Raw genomic sequence first — 17,270 nt, 5'->3', positions numbered from 1 at the left:
TGCCCTTTTCAGACAGGGCGGTTTTCAAGGTTAAAAAGTTCTTCCTGGTGTTGAGCTGTGGGCCTCCTTGTGGCTTCAACCCACACAACTTGTTTCTGGGCTCCAAGTCACCCAGGCCAAGTCACTGCTCTTCCCCTGATGCCATGTTTTTTTGTTTTTGTTTTGAATATTTATTTATTTATTTTATCATTTATTTGGCTGCACCAGGTCTTAGTCACGGCACGCGGGATCTTTGTGGTGGCATGAGGGATCTTTAGTTGCGGCATGTGAACTCTTGGTTGCAGCATGTGGGATCTAGTTCCCTGACCAGGGATCAAAGCTGGGCCCCTTGCAAAGGGAGCATGGAGTCTTAGCCACTGGACCGCCAGGGAAGTCCCCCCGCTCCCCATGCTATGTTTGAGTTCAGTGGCCTTTCTCCTTCTGGATAAACAATGCAGGTTCTTCCTGCCTCCTCTACAAAAATGTTCTGCCCCCACCCCTGCCCTGCCCCCAGCCCAGGCAGACGGAGGTGGGCTTGTAAACTGACGTACCTGGACATCTGGTGATGCTCCAGACCTGGTGTTTGGACCTCAGCAACCCAAGATTATCCTCTCACCCCTGCTCTGTGCATTCTTTACTGATAGCTGTTGATCAGTGTAAATCCCCCCACCGCCAGCATAGCACCAGCACCTGGGACCTTGTTAGAAATGCCAATTCTCAACCCCACCCCAAACTGAGTCAGAAACTCTGGGGGTGCAGCCCAGCAGTCTGTGCTTCTGCTATGCACTGAAGTTCGGGAGCCATGGTGCTAGGTCAGTACCTAGTACTGGCTGCAGAGTAGAATGACCAGAGTAGTTTTAAAAGTCTTGATGCTCAGTACCCTACACCAATTTAATCAGCAGTTATAGGTTGGTTTCTTTGAAAGCGCCTCAGGTAATTCAAGTTCACGCTCAAGTTTGCAATCAAGTTTGAGGACCAATACACTAAGCAGTCTGTTAGGTGTCTCATATTAGCCCAATTAATCTTGCCCAATAATGGCCACTTTACAGGTGATGAAATGACAGTTCAGAAAGGTTAAGTAACTTACCTAACAGCTAGCAAGGTGTGAAGTCAGAAAAGGGGCCAGGGCTGCCTGACTTCAAAACCTGTGCTCCATCCTCTATATCCCTGCTGCTCAAAGTGTGCTCTAGGGACCAGCAGCATTGGCATCGCTCGTGAGCTTATTAGAAATGCATGTTACCAGGCCCTACTCCAGACCTCCTGAATCCGAACCTGGGGTGTATTTGAACAAGCCTTCCAGATGATTCTGATACGTTTGAGAACCACAGTTCTACTACCTTGCTACTCAAAGTTTGGTCTGCGGACCAGCAGCATCTATATCATCCGGGAGCTTGTTAGAAACAGAATTTCCGGCTCTGCTCCAGACCTACTGAACCAGAATGTGCATTTTGAAAAACTCTTCAGTTGTCTTGTATGCACAATAAGGCTTGAGAAACACAGGTTCTCAAACTTGCTGCACACTGGAATCATCTCTGATGCTTGGGTCGCATTCCCAGAGATTCTGGTTTAATTGATTTGGGATTTAGCCTGGGAATCAGATTGTAAAAGCTCCTCAGGTGGGCTTCCCTGATGGCGCAGTGGTTAAGAATCCACCTGCCAATGCAGGAGACACGGGTTCGAGCCCTGGTCTGGGAAGATCCCACATGCCGTGGAGCAACTAAGCCCATGCGCCACAACTACTGAGCCTGCACTCTAGAGCCCACGAGCCACAACTACTGAGCCCACGCGCCACAACTACTGAAGCCTGTGCGTCTAGAGCGCGTGCTCCGCAACAAAAGAAGCCACCGCAATGAGAAGCCTGCGCACCACAACGAAGAGTAGCCCCCGCTCGCCGCAACTAGAGAAAGCCCGCGCGCAGCAAGGAAGACCCGACGCAGCCAATACATACATACATATATACATAAATAAATAAAATTTATTAAAAGCTCCTCAGGTGATTCTAATATGTGGCAAAGTTTGAGCACCACTCACTATTATGCCTATTAGTGTAGATGAGGCTGAAGGTGACTGGAACCAGAGAGGTGGGTGTGGGGAAAGAAGGCAAAGAAAGCTTACCAGGTCCAACGGGAGTGCAGCAGATGAAGCCCCTGCTCCATGATGAGTCCCTCCCAGTTGAACAGTGTGTAGAGGACCCAGGAGGGAGTCGGGCTGAGTCAGGTGACTGCCTCAGCCACCCACCCTCACACCATGCTCATCTGCAAGTCCTGGGCTCTTGGTATCCACAAGGTGATACTTGCAGATTTATCTTCTGCAAAAATGCTGAGCTGGGCTAACTGAAGTCTGGTCCAGCCAATGCCCCTCCCCCTTTGTATGCTTTGGTGACCTCAGGGCTCAGTCCCAGCTTGAGAGGAGCTCATGGGTCTGGGGAATGCTGTGCCCAGAAGAACTGGCCTGGTTATTACCATGTTGGGGTCTCAACCCTCCCTCTGTTCTCCTGAAGCAACTGGTAAGGGGTTGAGGTTGGAGGAAACACAGGAGAGCTTGGTTTGAAGCAGGCAGGTAAGGTGTGGGACGATGACGCTGAGAGCTGCTTACCAGTGCTTACTGTATGTCAGTCACTTTTCTGGGGTGCTTTACAAACATTATTTTATCCCACAACTATTATATGAAATCAGTATTTATACTCCCATTTCCCAGATCAGGAAACTGAGGCCCAGAGATGTTAAGGTCCTTACTCAGTATCACCGTCAGTAAGCGGTAGTACCTGAATTTGAACCCAGGCAGCCGAACTCCAGAGCTGGTGCCTAAACACTAAGCTATATATTGGGGTGGGGGGAACAGGTGATAAGACTTAGAACCCCTGCATAAATGCAATTTGTAGAGCACGGAAAGGTCCACCTGCTTAAAAACATCTTCAACAGCTTGCCCGGAAGTCACCTATTAGCATTCTTTATCTGATTTTAAAAACAATCTCTTAGCATTTCCATTAAATGGCAAATATGCTACTGAGAGACGCACATGAACCCCTTTTGCCCATTATCACAGCATAGATTAATATTCATTGGATTAGTTGGCTAGACCAGCTGGAGAAAGATTTGGAAGTTTCTGGAGTTGATGGTGGGGTGAGGGGGGGCGGGTTGGGGTGTTGAAGGGGGCTGTGTAGATCTACTGCCACCTGGTGGTGATCTCTCAGAAGTGGCAGTTGCTGGTCACCAAGAGGCCCAAACACCATGTTCCCCGAAGGAAGACCCGAGCACCTGTGTGGCCTGAAGCCAGACAGAGGAAGTTCGCTCTGTTCACATGGTCTTCTGTTTGGTAAAATTTGCAAAGCAAGGATATTTTTGTACCTTTTTTCTTAAAAGGGCCATTGAGATTACATAAGCTTCAGGCCCCACAAAACCAGCATCTACCTGGCCTGTCATTTCTATAAAGAGTCACAGTTCTTTATCAGGCCAGGAGGATTATTCCAGGGACTCTGCAGAGAGGAGTTGTGAAGCTCAGTACAAACTCAGCACGAGCCTGCCTTGCTCTGACCTTGCCATTCAAAGCGTGGTCTGTGGATACAGTGACCAACTGTTCTGGTTTTCCAGGACTGAGTGGTTTCCTGGGATGTGGAACTTTCAATGCTAAAACCAGGAAAGCCCGTGGCAAACTTGGGTGAGTCAATTACTCTATCTGCAGACCAGCAGTGCTGGCGTCAGCCTGGAAGTTTTTTTAGAATGCAGTTTCAGCCCTCACCCCAGAACTACTGGGTCAGAATCTGCATTTTCCAAGAACCCCATGAGCTTCAGGTACACATTAAAGATGGAGGGCTCTGCCTCCCCCAAGAAAAGAAGGGCCTACCCCAGCCCTGAAATGTGTGCCTGCAAGGGTCTCATCTTCTGCTGGGAAAACTCCACAGCGTGGTTCCCACTGGACTTTAATTCTGATAACAAAAGGCCAGACCTAGCTGGCTCCTGTTTCCTTGGCTACAACAGGAGCCACAGTGATACAGACCACCCAGGGCAGGTAGGCACAAAGTGCTTCTCTCTCCTCTGCCTGAACTGGATTCTCCTTGGGGGCAAGGCTGCTGTTTGCTGAAGAAATGAATGGGCAGCCATATGAAAATGCCTTGAGGGAATTCCCTGGTGGTCCAGTGGATAGGATTCCACATTTTCGCTGCTGAGGGCCTGCGTTCAATCCCTGAAAAAAGAAAGAAAGAAAGAAAGAAAGAAAATCCTTGAAAATTGTTAGATGAGATTTAATTGTAGGTGTGATTGAATACATTGTGATCTGTTGCTCTTAGGCATGGAATGGTCAGAAATTGTTATCATCATTACTCCTATTTATTGAGCAATTACTATACACCAGGCACAGTTTTGAGCACTCTACAAGTATTAACCCACTGGTACTAACTACACTGGTTAACTCACTGGTTAACTATAGGTATTAACAAGGCTATGTGGTGGGTGCTATGATGATGCCCATTTCACAGAAGACAAGCTGAGGCTCAGAGGTTTATAAAAGGGATCTATCCTATCAGTGAGGCACAAAGGACAGCCAGAACGGGAAGTGACCAGGGGCCTGATGGGGTGGAGGATTGCTTCCATTCAACCACAGCTTTCTCCGTATGGGTGTATCCAGGGAAGGCCTCCAGGAAGGAAGGCAGCAAAGGAGGGCTGAGGTCACTGCATCCTCATTTGCTCTAACTTGGTTTTATTTCTCCATGCTGTTCAACTAGAAAATTCTTTCTATGAGCCAGCTCTGGGCCAAGCACCAGGCTGGGTGTGGGGAGGCAGAGATAAGAGTCCTGGCTGCTGCCTCAAAGAGGCCCAGCTAGACAGACTCAGACAAGCAGACAGTTACAACAGCAGGCCCGCAAAGTGAGAGAGAGAAGCTGAGGGAGCGAGCAGGTCCCGGGGGCACATGCGTGCAGTCTGGCTGAGTGTGTGCTGGGGCTGAAGCGCCTTCCCGACTGACTGTTGAAAGGAAGTGGAGGTGTGGGCCTCCAAGGAGGGAGGGTCTGGGCCAGGGGACAAACAGCATGGAGGTGAGAGGGGGCACTCCTGCCTCTTCCTTGAAGACCCCCCCCCTCCGTGCCCTTCCTCTTCTTGGGCCCTGTCCTGTGGATTGAATATATATTACTGCTTTCCTCCCCTTTTAAAGCAACATCTAACTGCTCTCTGGTCCTGGCTCTCTGCCAAAGGCGAGTAGCAGTATTCATGATTTCATCAGCATGCTGGGGGGTTCACTTGCCAAAGCTCTTCTGCTATTGGAGATGCTCTTGTTCTTTTTGTCAGACAGACTCCTGGGCACTAATTACAAAGATGTGGGCAGACTGTAGGGAAGCCGCAAGGGTTGGCCTAGACCCTACGGGTGGTACAGAGGGGCACAGTTGGCCGTCTCTAGGCCTGAAGAGAAGGGAGGAGACTGGAACCTGGGGAGAGAGCTGGGTGTGAAGAGGCCGCCCTGCAGATCTAAGACTTTACGGTCCTGGATTGTATAGGGAGGAGGGGTGGGAATGACTTCTGTCTCCTCCTTCTTCCCAGTCCCCGGCCAATGCCTCCCATTGGTGAAACAGAGGGCAAGGGGCTGGAGGACGCAGTCCTAGAAGTCAGCCTCCGGAGGGGCGGAAGCAGAGCTGGGTGAAGAAGGGCAATGAGTGGGTGTGGCTCTGGGCAGGCAAATGGAAGCTATTCACTGCCAGTTGTTATTGATCAATGTTGTGGGCTGAATGGTGTCCCTCCAAAATCCATACATTGAGGTCCTAACCCCCAGTACCTCAGGATGTGACTGTGTTTGGAGATAGCATCTTTAAAGAGGTATTTAAGTAAAAATGAGGTCATTAGTTTGGGCCCAAATCCAATATGACTGGAGTCATAAGAAGAGGACATGGACGCACACAGAGGGAAGACCGTGTGAAGACGCACGGAGAAGAGAGCCATCTACAAACCGGGGAGAGAGGCTGCTGAAGAAACTAGCCCTGCCAACACCTTGATCTCTGTCTGACTTCCAGCCTCCAGAACTGTGAGACAATAGATTTCTGTTGTTTAAGGAATTCAGTCTGTGGTATTTTGTTATGGCAGCCCTAGCTACCCAATAGTCAATAAGCTATTCAGCATGGAACTTATCAATTATGCATTTGCTTCTCTGTCTCCCCCTCTGGACAGCCAGCTTCTCCAGGACTCAGCACAGGGTCAGGTAGGTGCCGAAATGTTTGTGGGATGAATGGATCATTTAGCAAGAAAATAAAACATTAAGGCGATCTATGAAATATCATCAAAATGGTGCAGTCTCAGGTGGCAATCAGTGGATTACAGGACACAACAGCAGAAGTGATGCTGTAACAGCCACTAGACTTGCCCGTCACAAGCACTTACTATGTGATAGGCACTGTGATGCGTGCTTTACATGAATGATCGCTTTTACTCTGACAATGAGCAGACACCGCCAGATGTTACATGGGGAAAGAGAGGCTTGAAAAGTTACGTAAGTGCCCAAGATGACAGGATTAGTGGGCACATCTACAGTGTGATGCAGTGGGACAAAATGGGGCCAAGCGGTAGTGTGGAAGGAATATGACCTTCTGGAGAGTTTACAAGCTCTATTCCTTTATCTGTAAGATTGTCAGGACATGATCTATGGCCTCAGGTAGCTGAACTATTGAAGGAGATAATCCAGGTCCCTGGCGCGGTGCATGGCATGAGTGCATTAGCTTCTTGCAGCTTTGAGAGGGAGGCCTGGGTGAGAAGACAGAAAACCTCTACTGTCCATTCTGCCGGCCCCCAGCTCCCTCCTACGTGATGAATGAATGCTCCCTGGGATGCAACTTCCCATTGCAGGTTGAGGGCTCCCAATCCATCTTTGCTCCCACATCTCCATGGTTCCTTACACTACCCACCAACGTTCCGTTCTCAGTCACAGAAGCATGAAATAGGATGCTGGAGGGGAAACTTGAAAGGCTCAGAAGAGGAAGGGACTTCCCCAAGAAGCTCTAGAGAGAAAACTGCCACCTTGCAATTCCTCCCCCATCGAGCGTTTGGGTCTTTGGCTCCCTTCCCTGAACTTGGAATAAGCCCTTCCAATTCTTTAGCAGCGGTAACTGGGTAACAGCAGTGGCCTACAGGGCAGGCCTGAGTGGGAGAAGGGAAGTGTGTCTGTGGTCTGGGCTGGCAGCTAGTTCTTACTTGGACGGAATTAGAAACTTGTTTTGAAGCCTGGGAAGACTATATTTAGCTGCGAGTATGTTTGCTCTCCCTAGAGCAAAGTCTTGTAGACCTGCCTAGGACTCCACGCTTGCCCCAGCGGCCAGAGCTGTGCTCTCTCTTCCCTGCTCCAGAGGGTCCTGAGGCAGCAGTGAAACCCACCTGTCGGCCCTCGGCCTCAGATCACCCTGTCCCCTGCCCCTGGGTCCAGTTCTGCCTGACTTCCTCAGCCCATCAGTCTCCAGCCAGAGGCATGGCTGAGGAGGCATTGTGGGGTCCTAGAAAGTGCCCAGGTGGGGCTGGAAGCCTGGCTCTGTCAGTTACCTATCAGACAAGTTACTTAACCCCCTGTGGCCTCACATTCTCATCTATAATGGGGATAACAACAGCCAGTTGTGGGTAGGTGTGTGGATTCGGTGAGAGAACACAAGCAAGCGTTAACTGCTCGTCAGACATCCCCCCCTCCACCTCACCAGCCTCCCAGAGAGCAGGGAGGACTCTGGGATGACTTGACACTCTTTCTTGATGACACAGATAATGGGCTCCCGGAAGATATTGTGTGTGTATGTGATTCAGAACATTTCACTGGATTAAACAGTTCAAAAATGAATACAAACTCTTCACAGGTCAAACTCTGAGGGATACATAAAGAAAAAAAAATTCTCCCTTCCCCTCCTGCAATCTCACTGGAGATGATCAATGTTCACAGCCGTGGGTGCCTTTCCACATAGTTTCTATCCTCATACAAACACGTCTAAAAGATTTCTTTTTTCTTTCGATTAAAGACGCTTCTCTGCAATTTCATTTAACAATAAGTCGTGGGCATTCATCTAGGTCAATACGTATGGATCTAGCTCGTTCATTTCAATAGCTGCATAGGACTCCATAGATTATATGAAGCATAATTTTCCAGCCATCTCCCATTCGATGGATGGGAGGGTGCATTACAAACAATGCTGCAATGACGCTCTCTGCACAAATATCCTCATGAAATTGTGTTTTAATTTCTATGGGGTACTTTACCCAAAGTATGACTGTTGGGCCAAAAGGTTATCCTGAGAGGATACTTCCCCAGATTTTTGAGTTTCCTTCCCGGAATTTGTTTGTTCCGGACACTTTCACTTTTCAAGCTCTAAGGAACAGCTAGCTAGCGACGCCTCCCGGGGAGAAAACACTAGCTGCCCGCAGCATCGCTATTAGAGCGCATGCAGGTGGCGCTCCAGGGCCAAAGGGTTTAGTGGGGAGCGCTAAACAGTAGGAGACGGAGGACGGAGGCTTGGGCTCTAGGGTGACCCTGGGCAGGCGACGTTCCTCCCTGGACCTCAGTTTCCTTCCGCGCAGTCTTTGACTCCAGCCAAAATTAGGGGCAGCCCGGACCTAGAGCTGGTGACCTCTTATCTCTGCCTTACGAATTCCTAGACTAGTTGGCTCTCCCAGGACGTAGGCCTCCCCATCATCTTCCCTCCGCACGGCCCGGTCTTCTCGGGCGGAGTTGGCTCAGTAAGGCTAGAAAGGGTAAAGCAACCACCACAATTAACCCCTCCCCTGGATCGGTCATTTATTGCTTCTGCCGGGCTTTGGCTCGCTCCCTCCCTGGAGGCTCGGCTATCGAGTGCTCCTGTCTGAACCTGGCATGTAGCCGATGGCGTGCCGATGCGGCCATCCTTTGCTTCTGCCTGGCTCCGCCCTCCCGTTGGGGCCGGGGCGGTAGCCCAGAGATCCGCGGCTCGGCCCGCGACTTACAGTCACTTTTCCTGTTGCGGGCGCTTCCGGTTCCGGTACGAGGAGCCGCACGGGATCCGAGGCGCCGGGCATGGCGGGGAGCCGCGTGGAAACCGTGGGGAGCATTTTCTCGCGGTGCGTGCTCGGAGCCGGGGTGGGCCGAGGGCGCCTCTCCTTTTTACGCCGTTTCTTGGGTGGGTCTGAGTCCGGCCAGGCCTCTCTTGTGCTCTCTCCTGTTTCTGAAGAATTGTGCTTGACTGCGTCACCCCTTGAATTTCTTAGCTCTCACGTTCAAGATCGCACCTCTCCGCTCCCCGAGTGGAGGTCTCTAGGAAGAGGATGGGAGGAAGGGGCTGATGGGCCTGGCGGGACCGTCTTTTCATTTTCCTTGACGGGACGGGGATGGGGCGAGGGGGGTGGGACGCACATAAGAAGGTGGAAGGATTAACTCCCGAGCACTGTTAGGTTGGTTTGGAATGCTGGAAACATCTTACCTGTAGGTAGGGGACCTCCTGCTCTGCCCTCCTTCCTGTTGTCTTCCGGACTCTGTGACCCCGCCGGTGTCCCAGGCTGCGGCTACACTGATTCTCTGACTGACCTTGGTTCTTTTTTAAAAATTAATTAATTAATTTATTTTTGGCTGCAGTGGGTCTTCTTGCTGTGCGCTGGTTTTTTTCTAGTTGCGGCGAGCGGGGGCTATTCTTCGTTGTGGTGTGCGGGCTTCTCATTGCGGTGGCTTCTCTTGTTGGCGGAGCACGGGCTCTAGGCGCCCGGGCTTCAGTAGTGTGGCACGTGGGCTCAGTAGTTGTGGCACACGGGCTTAGTTGCTCCGTGGCATGTGGGATCTTCCCGGACCAGGGCTCGAACGGGTGTCTCCTTCATTGGCAGGCGGATTCTTAACCACTGTGCCACCAGGGAAGCCCTCTGACCTTCGTTCTTTACCCTTCCTTCAGGACGCGGGACCTGATTCGGGCTGGTGTGTTGAAGGAGAAGCCCCTCTGGTTTGACATATATAATGCCTTCCCCCCACTGAGGGAGCCAGTCTTCCGAAGGCCCCGCTTGCGATACGGCAAAGCTAAAGCTCACATCCAGGATATCTTCTACCACGAGGATCGGATTAGAGCGTGAGTGCCGGGCCCGTATGGTGGACCGGAGGCTGCAGAACTTGAGAAGGAAAGGTTTAGCCAGCAGTCTGGCAACTTAAATAGGAATTGAGTCTGGGCTTGCTCTGTGGAGCCCCGGTCTTGTCTAACTAGCCGGATTAGGGAATCAGAGCCCCTCCCCCATGTGAGAGAAGCAGAAGTTCAGAGAAGTAGAATATGGAGCCCAGCAACTGACTGATCATTGCAATGATAGCTACCTGTTTCTGCACATCTGTTTGGTGCTGGCACCATGCTAAGCCCTTAACCAACGTTATCCCATTTAGGTCTTACTTCAGCCCTGCAAGGTCGGTATCCTCGTCTGCATTTTAGTCATGAGAACAATGAGGCTCAAGGTCAACTTACTGGGAATTCACTGACAAAGCCCTTTCCCTCAAATACGGATGTCAGTTAGTTTTTAGTATCCAGAGTGTGTGCAGTTTCTTTTTAAATGTTAAGATCAGAGATTGTGCCTAATTGAAATTAATACACATCCCTTATTCTTACCCCTATTCCTGGATGTAAGAAAACAATTTATAAAGTCATTTTCTCTATTGAGGTCCAGGCACCTTTCACTTGAGGAATCTTTTTTTTTTTTTTCCCTCCCAGAACACTCCTTTGAGGTAGGAGAACAAGTATGTTCTGGCTGTACTTGGAAATTTTCAGAGATCTTTGGGGCATTAAATACTTTTTCAGTACTTTTCTGCTCAGGTCCATTGCATGCTCTCGGTCAGGATGCTTTCAAGGTCATTTACACATTAAAATCATTTGTGCTTCTACTGTGTGCGTAGCAGTGGAACTGGGTGATGGTCACTGGAGAATGTGGAATATTTTACTGCTTCCTCTTTTATTGCTGTTAAGGCCAAAATAATAACACCTTATACTTAAATAGTTTTTTGAACCTTTATCTTCTTGGCCTTTTTTTTTTTTTTTTTTTGGTGTTTTTGATATTTTTAAGAACTTATAACAACAAAATAAATTTCAGGTTTATCAAAACCTAAATGTAAAAAGTAAAGTCATAAAAGTTCTAGCAGAAACTATGGGATAATTTAAAAAATAATCTCAGTGGTAAAAGCCTACCTAAGCATGATATAAAAACCCAGAAGCCATAGATGAAAATATTAAAATTTCTGCACACAAAAACTACCATAAGCAAAATCAAAAGCCAGGTGACATACTGGGAAAAAATTTTGCAACATGTATGACAGAGGGCTAATTTCCTGTTTATATTGCTATAAAGTTTGCTTATGAGTCAATAAGAGAAAGACCAAAAGGAAAAATAGGCAAAGAACGTGGACAGGTCACAGAAAAGGAAATTCATTTGCTTTTAAACATGAAAAGATGTTCAACCTGTTTCATAAGAAAAGCAAAACTACAGTGAATTATAATATTTCACCTGTCAAATGGACAAAGATCAAAAAGTCGAAAGATGTAATTAGGTGCGGGTATGGAGAAATAGGCGGTCTCCTGCCTTCCCAGTGTAGGTGTAAGTTGGCACAGCCCCTTTGGCAAGCATTCTGGCAATTTGCAAGGCCAAATTACAAAGGCACATACCTTGACCCAGCAATGCCATTTTTATGAAATTATTCCACAGGCTTATTTGCACGGTACACTAAGAAATATAGATAAAGGTAATCATTGCAACACTGTTTAAAGTAGCAAAGGACTAGAAACAATCTACGTGCCCTGATTTGAAATGATCTCTGAGAAATATTAAGTAAAAAGGCAAGATGTGTTTGCTATCCTTGGGGTTAAACAGTGTGGCTGGGGACAGGGAATGATAGATGTGTGTTTGGTTATATAGTGATAGAACATTCCTGGGTGGATACACAAGAAGCGGGTTAGTGTTGCTTAAGGGGAGGGGAACTGGGAGTTTAGGGTACAGAGGTGAGGAGGAGTGTTACTTTTCACTGGATACCTTTCTGTAACATTTGATGTATTTACCATGTGCATGCATTGCTTATTTACAATGAACAAAAAAGGTCTGTAGGTCATGTTATACTCAGTTACTCAGGGCCCAGCAGTTATTCTTCCCTCCATTCTTGGCCATGATCTATAACTGGAGATTTATATGGTGTTGTTTTGTACTTTCTAGGAAATTTTATTCAACCTATGGATCTGGTCAAAAAGCTTTTGATCTGTTCAATCCAAACTTCAAGTCTACCTGTCAACGGTAAGCCATTCCACAAGTCTTTGGTTACCTTTCTTTTTTTAGGATTTAATTGTCAATTTGAGGAGTTTTGTTGCATTCCACTCGAGGAAAAAGATGTTCCTATAGGAAGATCTCTCTTTTTTTTTTAATTAACTCTTTTTTCTTTTTTTAAAACATAGGTCCTTGTTGGTTATCTGTTTTAAATAGAGCAGTGTGTACGAGTCAATCCTAGACTCCCCAGGAAGTTCTCTTAAGGGAATACTTGGGACTGTGTAATAGCATGTCTTGACAACTCTCAATATACAGACTGAAGATGTGACTGCTTGGAATTCTAGGTTTGTGGAGAAGTACATTGAGCTACAGAAACTTGGAGAAACAGATGAAGAGAAGTTATTTGTGGAGGCAGGGAAGGCTTTATTGGCAGAAGGTGTCATTTTAAGACGAGTAGGAGAAGCAAGGACTGTGAGTATTTTATTAGCAAAACTGTTACTAGGATTGGTTGTCTGTTTGTCAGAGGTTAAAGGAAGGCTAGGTTTTCTTTCCCCAACCGTGGCTCCAGGTCAAATACTGTTAGATTGAATAGACTAGAATTTTGTGGTAAGGACTGCTGCTTGGAACAAGTGAGTCGTCATGAGGGCTTTTAAAATCGTGGTTCTGTAGAGACTTTTATCATGTTTATTATTTGTTGTAATCAAATTTGACCTGAGATATTAATGTTAGATTTTTGAGTCAGTGATAGAATGTGCTAGTCATATAGCTTCAGCTGATTAATTGAGTGAAAGTCATAACATCTGTGTGACGTACTTATATCTGGTCTTTTAAGCAACAGGATGGTAGTCACATTTCCTGGAAATCTGAACCCATGGGTGTCGAGCCCCAGACTGCATTGGAGAACCAGTCTCTGAAAGAAGATCCACAGGCCCAGCATTTGGGGGCACCTGGAGAACAGTTGACAGGCCTCTCACCTCCCTGAAGAACTTGTATGCTGTGTATACTGACATCCAAACTGGATTCACTACATGAATGTTGTACTATTTTTAACAGTTGAACTGTGTAAATGTTTCTTGATCTCTAAGGCATCATGTTTACCTTCTTTTGGTTCCCACTTCTAGGTTGTCATAAAGCTCTGTATCATGGTTTGAAGAAGCAGTTAGGTGAACTTTTATGTTAGGGCGGTATTAAACAAAGAATTCCTTGGTGCTTATAAAGTAAATTTACTTTAAAATTGTAAATAGCATGAGGAAACCTTTGTAAGTATTGTTTGAATGGGACTCATTCTGAGTAGGTTTGCTTGGAGTTTTGTGTTCACATTTGATTCTCTGGTATGTTTCTCTTCTCTTCATCCATCAGACTTTTACTTGCACATCAGGTGTGGTTCCCTGGCCAACTGTGTCTGCAGCTAATCTTTGTACTTTTTGCTTGAGAGGCCAGGCTGACTTGTGCTTTGCAGTAAGCATGAGGACCTATCATTGATGATGGACCAAGGCCAAAACTATGACTTTAATCTCATGGATTGAGCGCTGGAGATGGTTAGCATAGACCTGCAGGTAGTAGGCTGCTCAGGAAAGATTTGTTGAGCGAATGAATGATTACATCCCGCTGAAGACTGAAGTCAGATGACTTCTCTGTAGGTAACTGGGTTGCCAAGAGGGATGACGCTCTTCACCGGCATCCCCCTTCCTCCCTGGTGTCGGTGTGCTTACGAGTTTTTACCGACTCTCCTGCTTTCTTCATTTCCTTATCTTTTACTGAATAAATAAAACACCCTTCAGCTATTAGTTTTCAGCTATCAGTAATTTGCTGCTCCAGAAACTTCTTACTTTAAAACTTGTGTAGCTTTCCCCCCCTGTTCCTGTGTGCAGTCTCTTCTGTCTCCTGGCATGTCAAGGGCGGGGCCCACGCCCCGCAGACTGTACACCTTGCACATGGTGCTCAGGTAATGGAAGGCCAGTGAGTACCTGAGGCAGAAGCCATTCTCAGCGATGCTGCTTCTCCCCCCACCTTTGTCACTGTTGTACAATTCCTCTTGTTTAGGGAATGCTTTACATTTAGATGGGGAAGTAAATTACATCCATTCGACATTAGGCAACCACTGGGTGCCGGATACTGGGCCTGGCCTTGGGAGGAAGACTTCGGCAGGTGGAGGGGTTGGCTCTGTCTCAGAGGAACGATCGTGGCTCCCTCATTCTCAGAAACCTCATCTTTCTGGGATTTAAAAGGTGGTTTCTTTGTCAGAGTAATGAAAACGTTTAAAAAAATTATTTGTTGCATAATTAAAAAGTTATACATGCTCATGGTTCAGAATTTGAAGGTGAAAAGTCAATCTCCTTACCACTCCTGTCCCCTGGCCCTCCCATTTTCCCTTCCCTGGGGCCACCACTATCACCTTTCTTTCCAGAAATAATTTTGAGTGTGTACAGGGGGACACAATATATACTGTTCTGTACCTTGTTTTCCACTTAGTCTCAGAGATTCTTCGTATGGACGCATAGCAAACCTTGAGGTTGAACCTCAGTGATCAAAACATAGTCAAAGGGAACGTCATTGTGAGCGGCTGGGCGGCAGGTGCCAGTTCACACACAGCCGGGTTGGGCTGCACGATACGAGGAGAGGTCTGCGTGCTCCCGCCTTCCCTGTCCCCAACCCCGAGCCAGAGAGAGAACCCAGGAGCCCCAGCACCCCAAATAGAAGGATCCCTGAACAGCCACCCCCCTCCCCACTGGCAGCTGCTAGGGCGGTGGGTGACCAACGTCTAGGCTTCTGAGAAAGCCAGGATGGGAAATCTTTAAAAAGAAAAAAATAAAACATTGTCAAAGGTGTGAAGCTTCCTTGGGGAATTCAGAACTCTTCCCATGGTCAGTGTGGGCAAAAGCCATCACCAGGTCCCTCTAGTGTTTGGAGAGAATGGAGGTGTGACCTCATTCTTGGCTTTAAGGAGCTTAAAATCTAGTTGGGAAGATAAGAGTGACTTTCAAAACAAGATGAACAGGAATTCTTTTATATTACGGAGGAAGTGTAGAGAGTCGGGAAGAGGGATCAGCCTTGGACTAGTCTAGGACCACTGCCTGGAGAGCCTTGAAGGGCAGGTGGGACGTGAAGTGTGCGTGCTGTTTCTTTTGCCCGGAGCACCTCCCTGCCACCACAGTCTTTAGAAACCATACCTTCACAGCCCTTTCAAAAGCGATCTCTGCTCGCCAAGATTTACCAGCATCCAAATTGAGTCTCAAGTCCCTGTCGAGACACTTGCAGGCTGCGCTCACTGCAGTCGGCACCCTGGGTCCACTATTTGTACTCCTGCCTGGTTGACCCTGGTCTTCCAAGCCAGAGGTAACTATCCTCTCCCTGTTGAGAGTGTGAACAACAGCAGAAATTCTTATTTGTATGCACTAAATCATTAAACCAGGAGTAGACCCTCCACGTGGGTTTGCTGAGCTGAAGCCGAGGAAGGCATGTGACCAGGTGACAGTGAAGTTTGCACCAGACAAGTCTGAAGGTCTGGGTTCTAGTTCTGATTGTTCCAGTTTTTACTGGTGTGACCTTGTGCCTGTCACTGTCTCTCTGACTACAAAATAGGGATGACGTTTGCCTCTTTGGCTTCCAGTTAGTACTGTGAGAATTACTTGAGATAATGAATGCAAAACTCACTCGTAGCATGTGTGACAGGTGCCTTTATTAGTCTCTTGAGGAGCAGTGGAAAACAGGTTTGAGCAGATAGGATGGGATCGGATCATGGTGGCCTCGATAACTACACAGAGGACTTGAGTGGGTATAAGGAAGTTTGAGCAAGGAAGTAACGCATAGTGAAAACTGTCAGGTCAGAGGAAGGTTCACCCAGATGTGACATAAAGAATAGGGTTGGGGGAGTGGGCAGGGAGGGAGGGAAGAAGAGACATGTCAGAAAGACTTTGGTCTCTGTAGCCATCCCACTTGAAGGCAGGGATTTCAAGTTTGCAAACCTGAGTGACCAGAAGAATAACAATATCACTAACAGACAGCAAGGTGGGGAAGAGAACTTCAGTTCTCAACGTACTGAGTTAGAGGTCATGGGTCAATGTTCAAGTGGCAGACAGAGATGGGTTGGGTGTCTGGGAGATGCGGAGGAAACCTTAGCACAGGTAAGGGTTGGAGCCAGGAGAATGAACGAGCTCTCCAGGGGGAGGGTAGAGAGACACAGGGTGTGGGGACTGAGCCAGGACGGGGGAACAAGAAAGTCAGCAGATGAAACAGGTTCTGCATCATCCATCATTTAAATAGAGAGGCTTGTTTAAGTGGTCCCAGAATCACCAGGTTTTACAGAGTTCTCCTTTTGCTCTTGTTGGGTAGAACCGATCCTTGATTGTGTGTCCTTAAAAGGCAAGCACAAGTCTTTTTGTAATTTTGTGTAGTCTTCCTCAACTTACGATGGGGTTAAGTCCCAAGAAACACATCATAAGTTGAAAATATCATAAGTTAAAAATGCATTTAATACACTTAAGCTACTGAACATAAGAGCTTAGCCCAACCTACCTTAAACATGCTCAGAACACTTCCATTAGCCTACACTTGGGCAAAATCATCTAGCACAAAGCCTATTTTTATATAAAGTGTCAAATATCTCATGTAATTTGTTGAGTACTGTACTGAAAGTGAAAGACGGAATGGTCGTCAGTGTATCAGTTGTTTACCCTCGTGATTTCATGGTTGACTGGGAGCTGCCCTGCCCAGCATCACAAAAGAGTATCACAGTGCATATTGCTAGGTTGGGAGAAGATCAAAATTCCAAAATCAAAGTGCGGTGTCCACTGAATGAGTATTTTCGCACCATTGTAAAGTCTAAAAATCGTTAGTCAAACCATCGTTAAGTCGGGGACTGTCTATATAATATTTAATGTCCTGTTTTCCTGATAGTGAAAGTAGTATTACAGAAAACCTGTGCCTCCAAAGGATTCCTGATTTTGTTAGAATGATACCCTTCCCCCTAAATCAATGATGGCTTGCTACTTGAAAACATTCAACAGAGTCTTTTTTTAAATAAAGTCATTCAGGTGGGATGATAAGATTTTCTCTGAGGCTAGCACTGGTGCCTGCCTCTGTTCTTGGGCATCCAGATGAGGC

General features: G+C 47.3%; 1 protein-coding gene across 2 annotated transcripts; it reads left to right on the top strand.

The window, feature by feature from the left end:
* Positions 1-8,801: 8,801 nt before the first annotated feature.
* On the top strand, positions 8,802-14,466 carry MRPS23 (mitochondrial ribosomal protein S23). 2 transcript variants are annotated; one of them, XM_082440155.1, is made up of 5 exons: positions 8,802-9,079; positions 9,839-10,009; positions 12,120-12,197; positions 12,512-12,638; positions 13,000-14,466. In XM_082440155.1, the coding sequence occupies exons 1-5, from the start codon at positions 8,817-8,819 to the stop codon at positions 13,147-13,149; spliced, it is 789 nt and encodes a 262-aa protein (XP_082296281.1). In that variant the 5' UTR covers positions 8,802-8,816; the 3' UTR covers positions 13,150-14,466. The 2 variants fall into 2 exon arrangements, with proteins under 2 accessions (XP_082296281.1, XP_082296282.1); XM_082440156.1 differs by having other exon boundaries at positions 8,856-9,020.
* Positions 14,467-17,270: the final 2,804 nt, after the last annotated feature.

Source organism: Balaenoptera physalus, assembly GCF_965194825.1.
Source record: "Balaenoptera physalus genome assembly, chromosome: 20".
Classification (NCBI taxonomy): Eukaryota; Metazoa; Chordata; class Mammalia; order Artiodactyla; family Balaenopteridae; genus Balaenoptera; species Balaenoptera physalus.
This window is presented reverse-complemented; position numbering and strand designations above follow the sequence as displayed.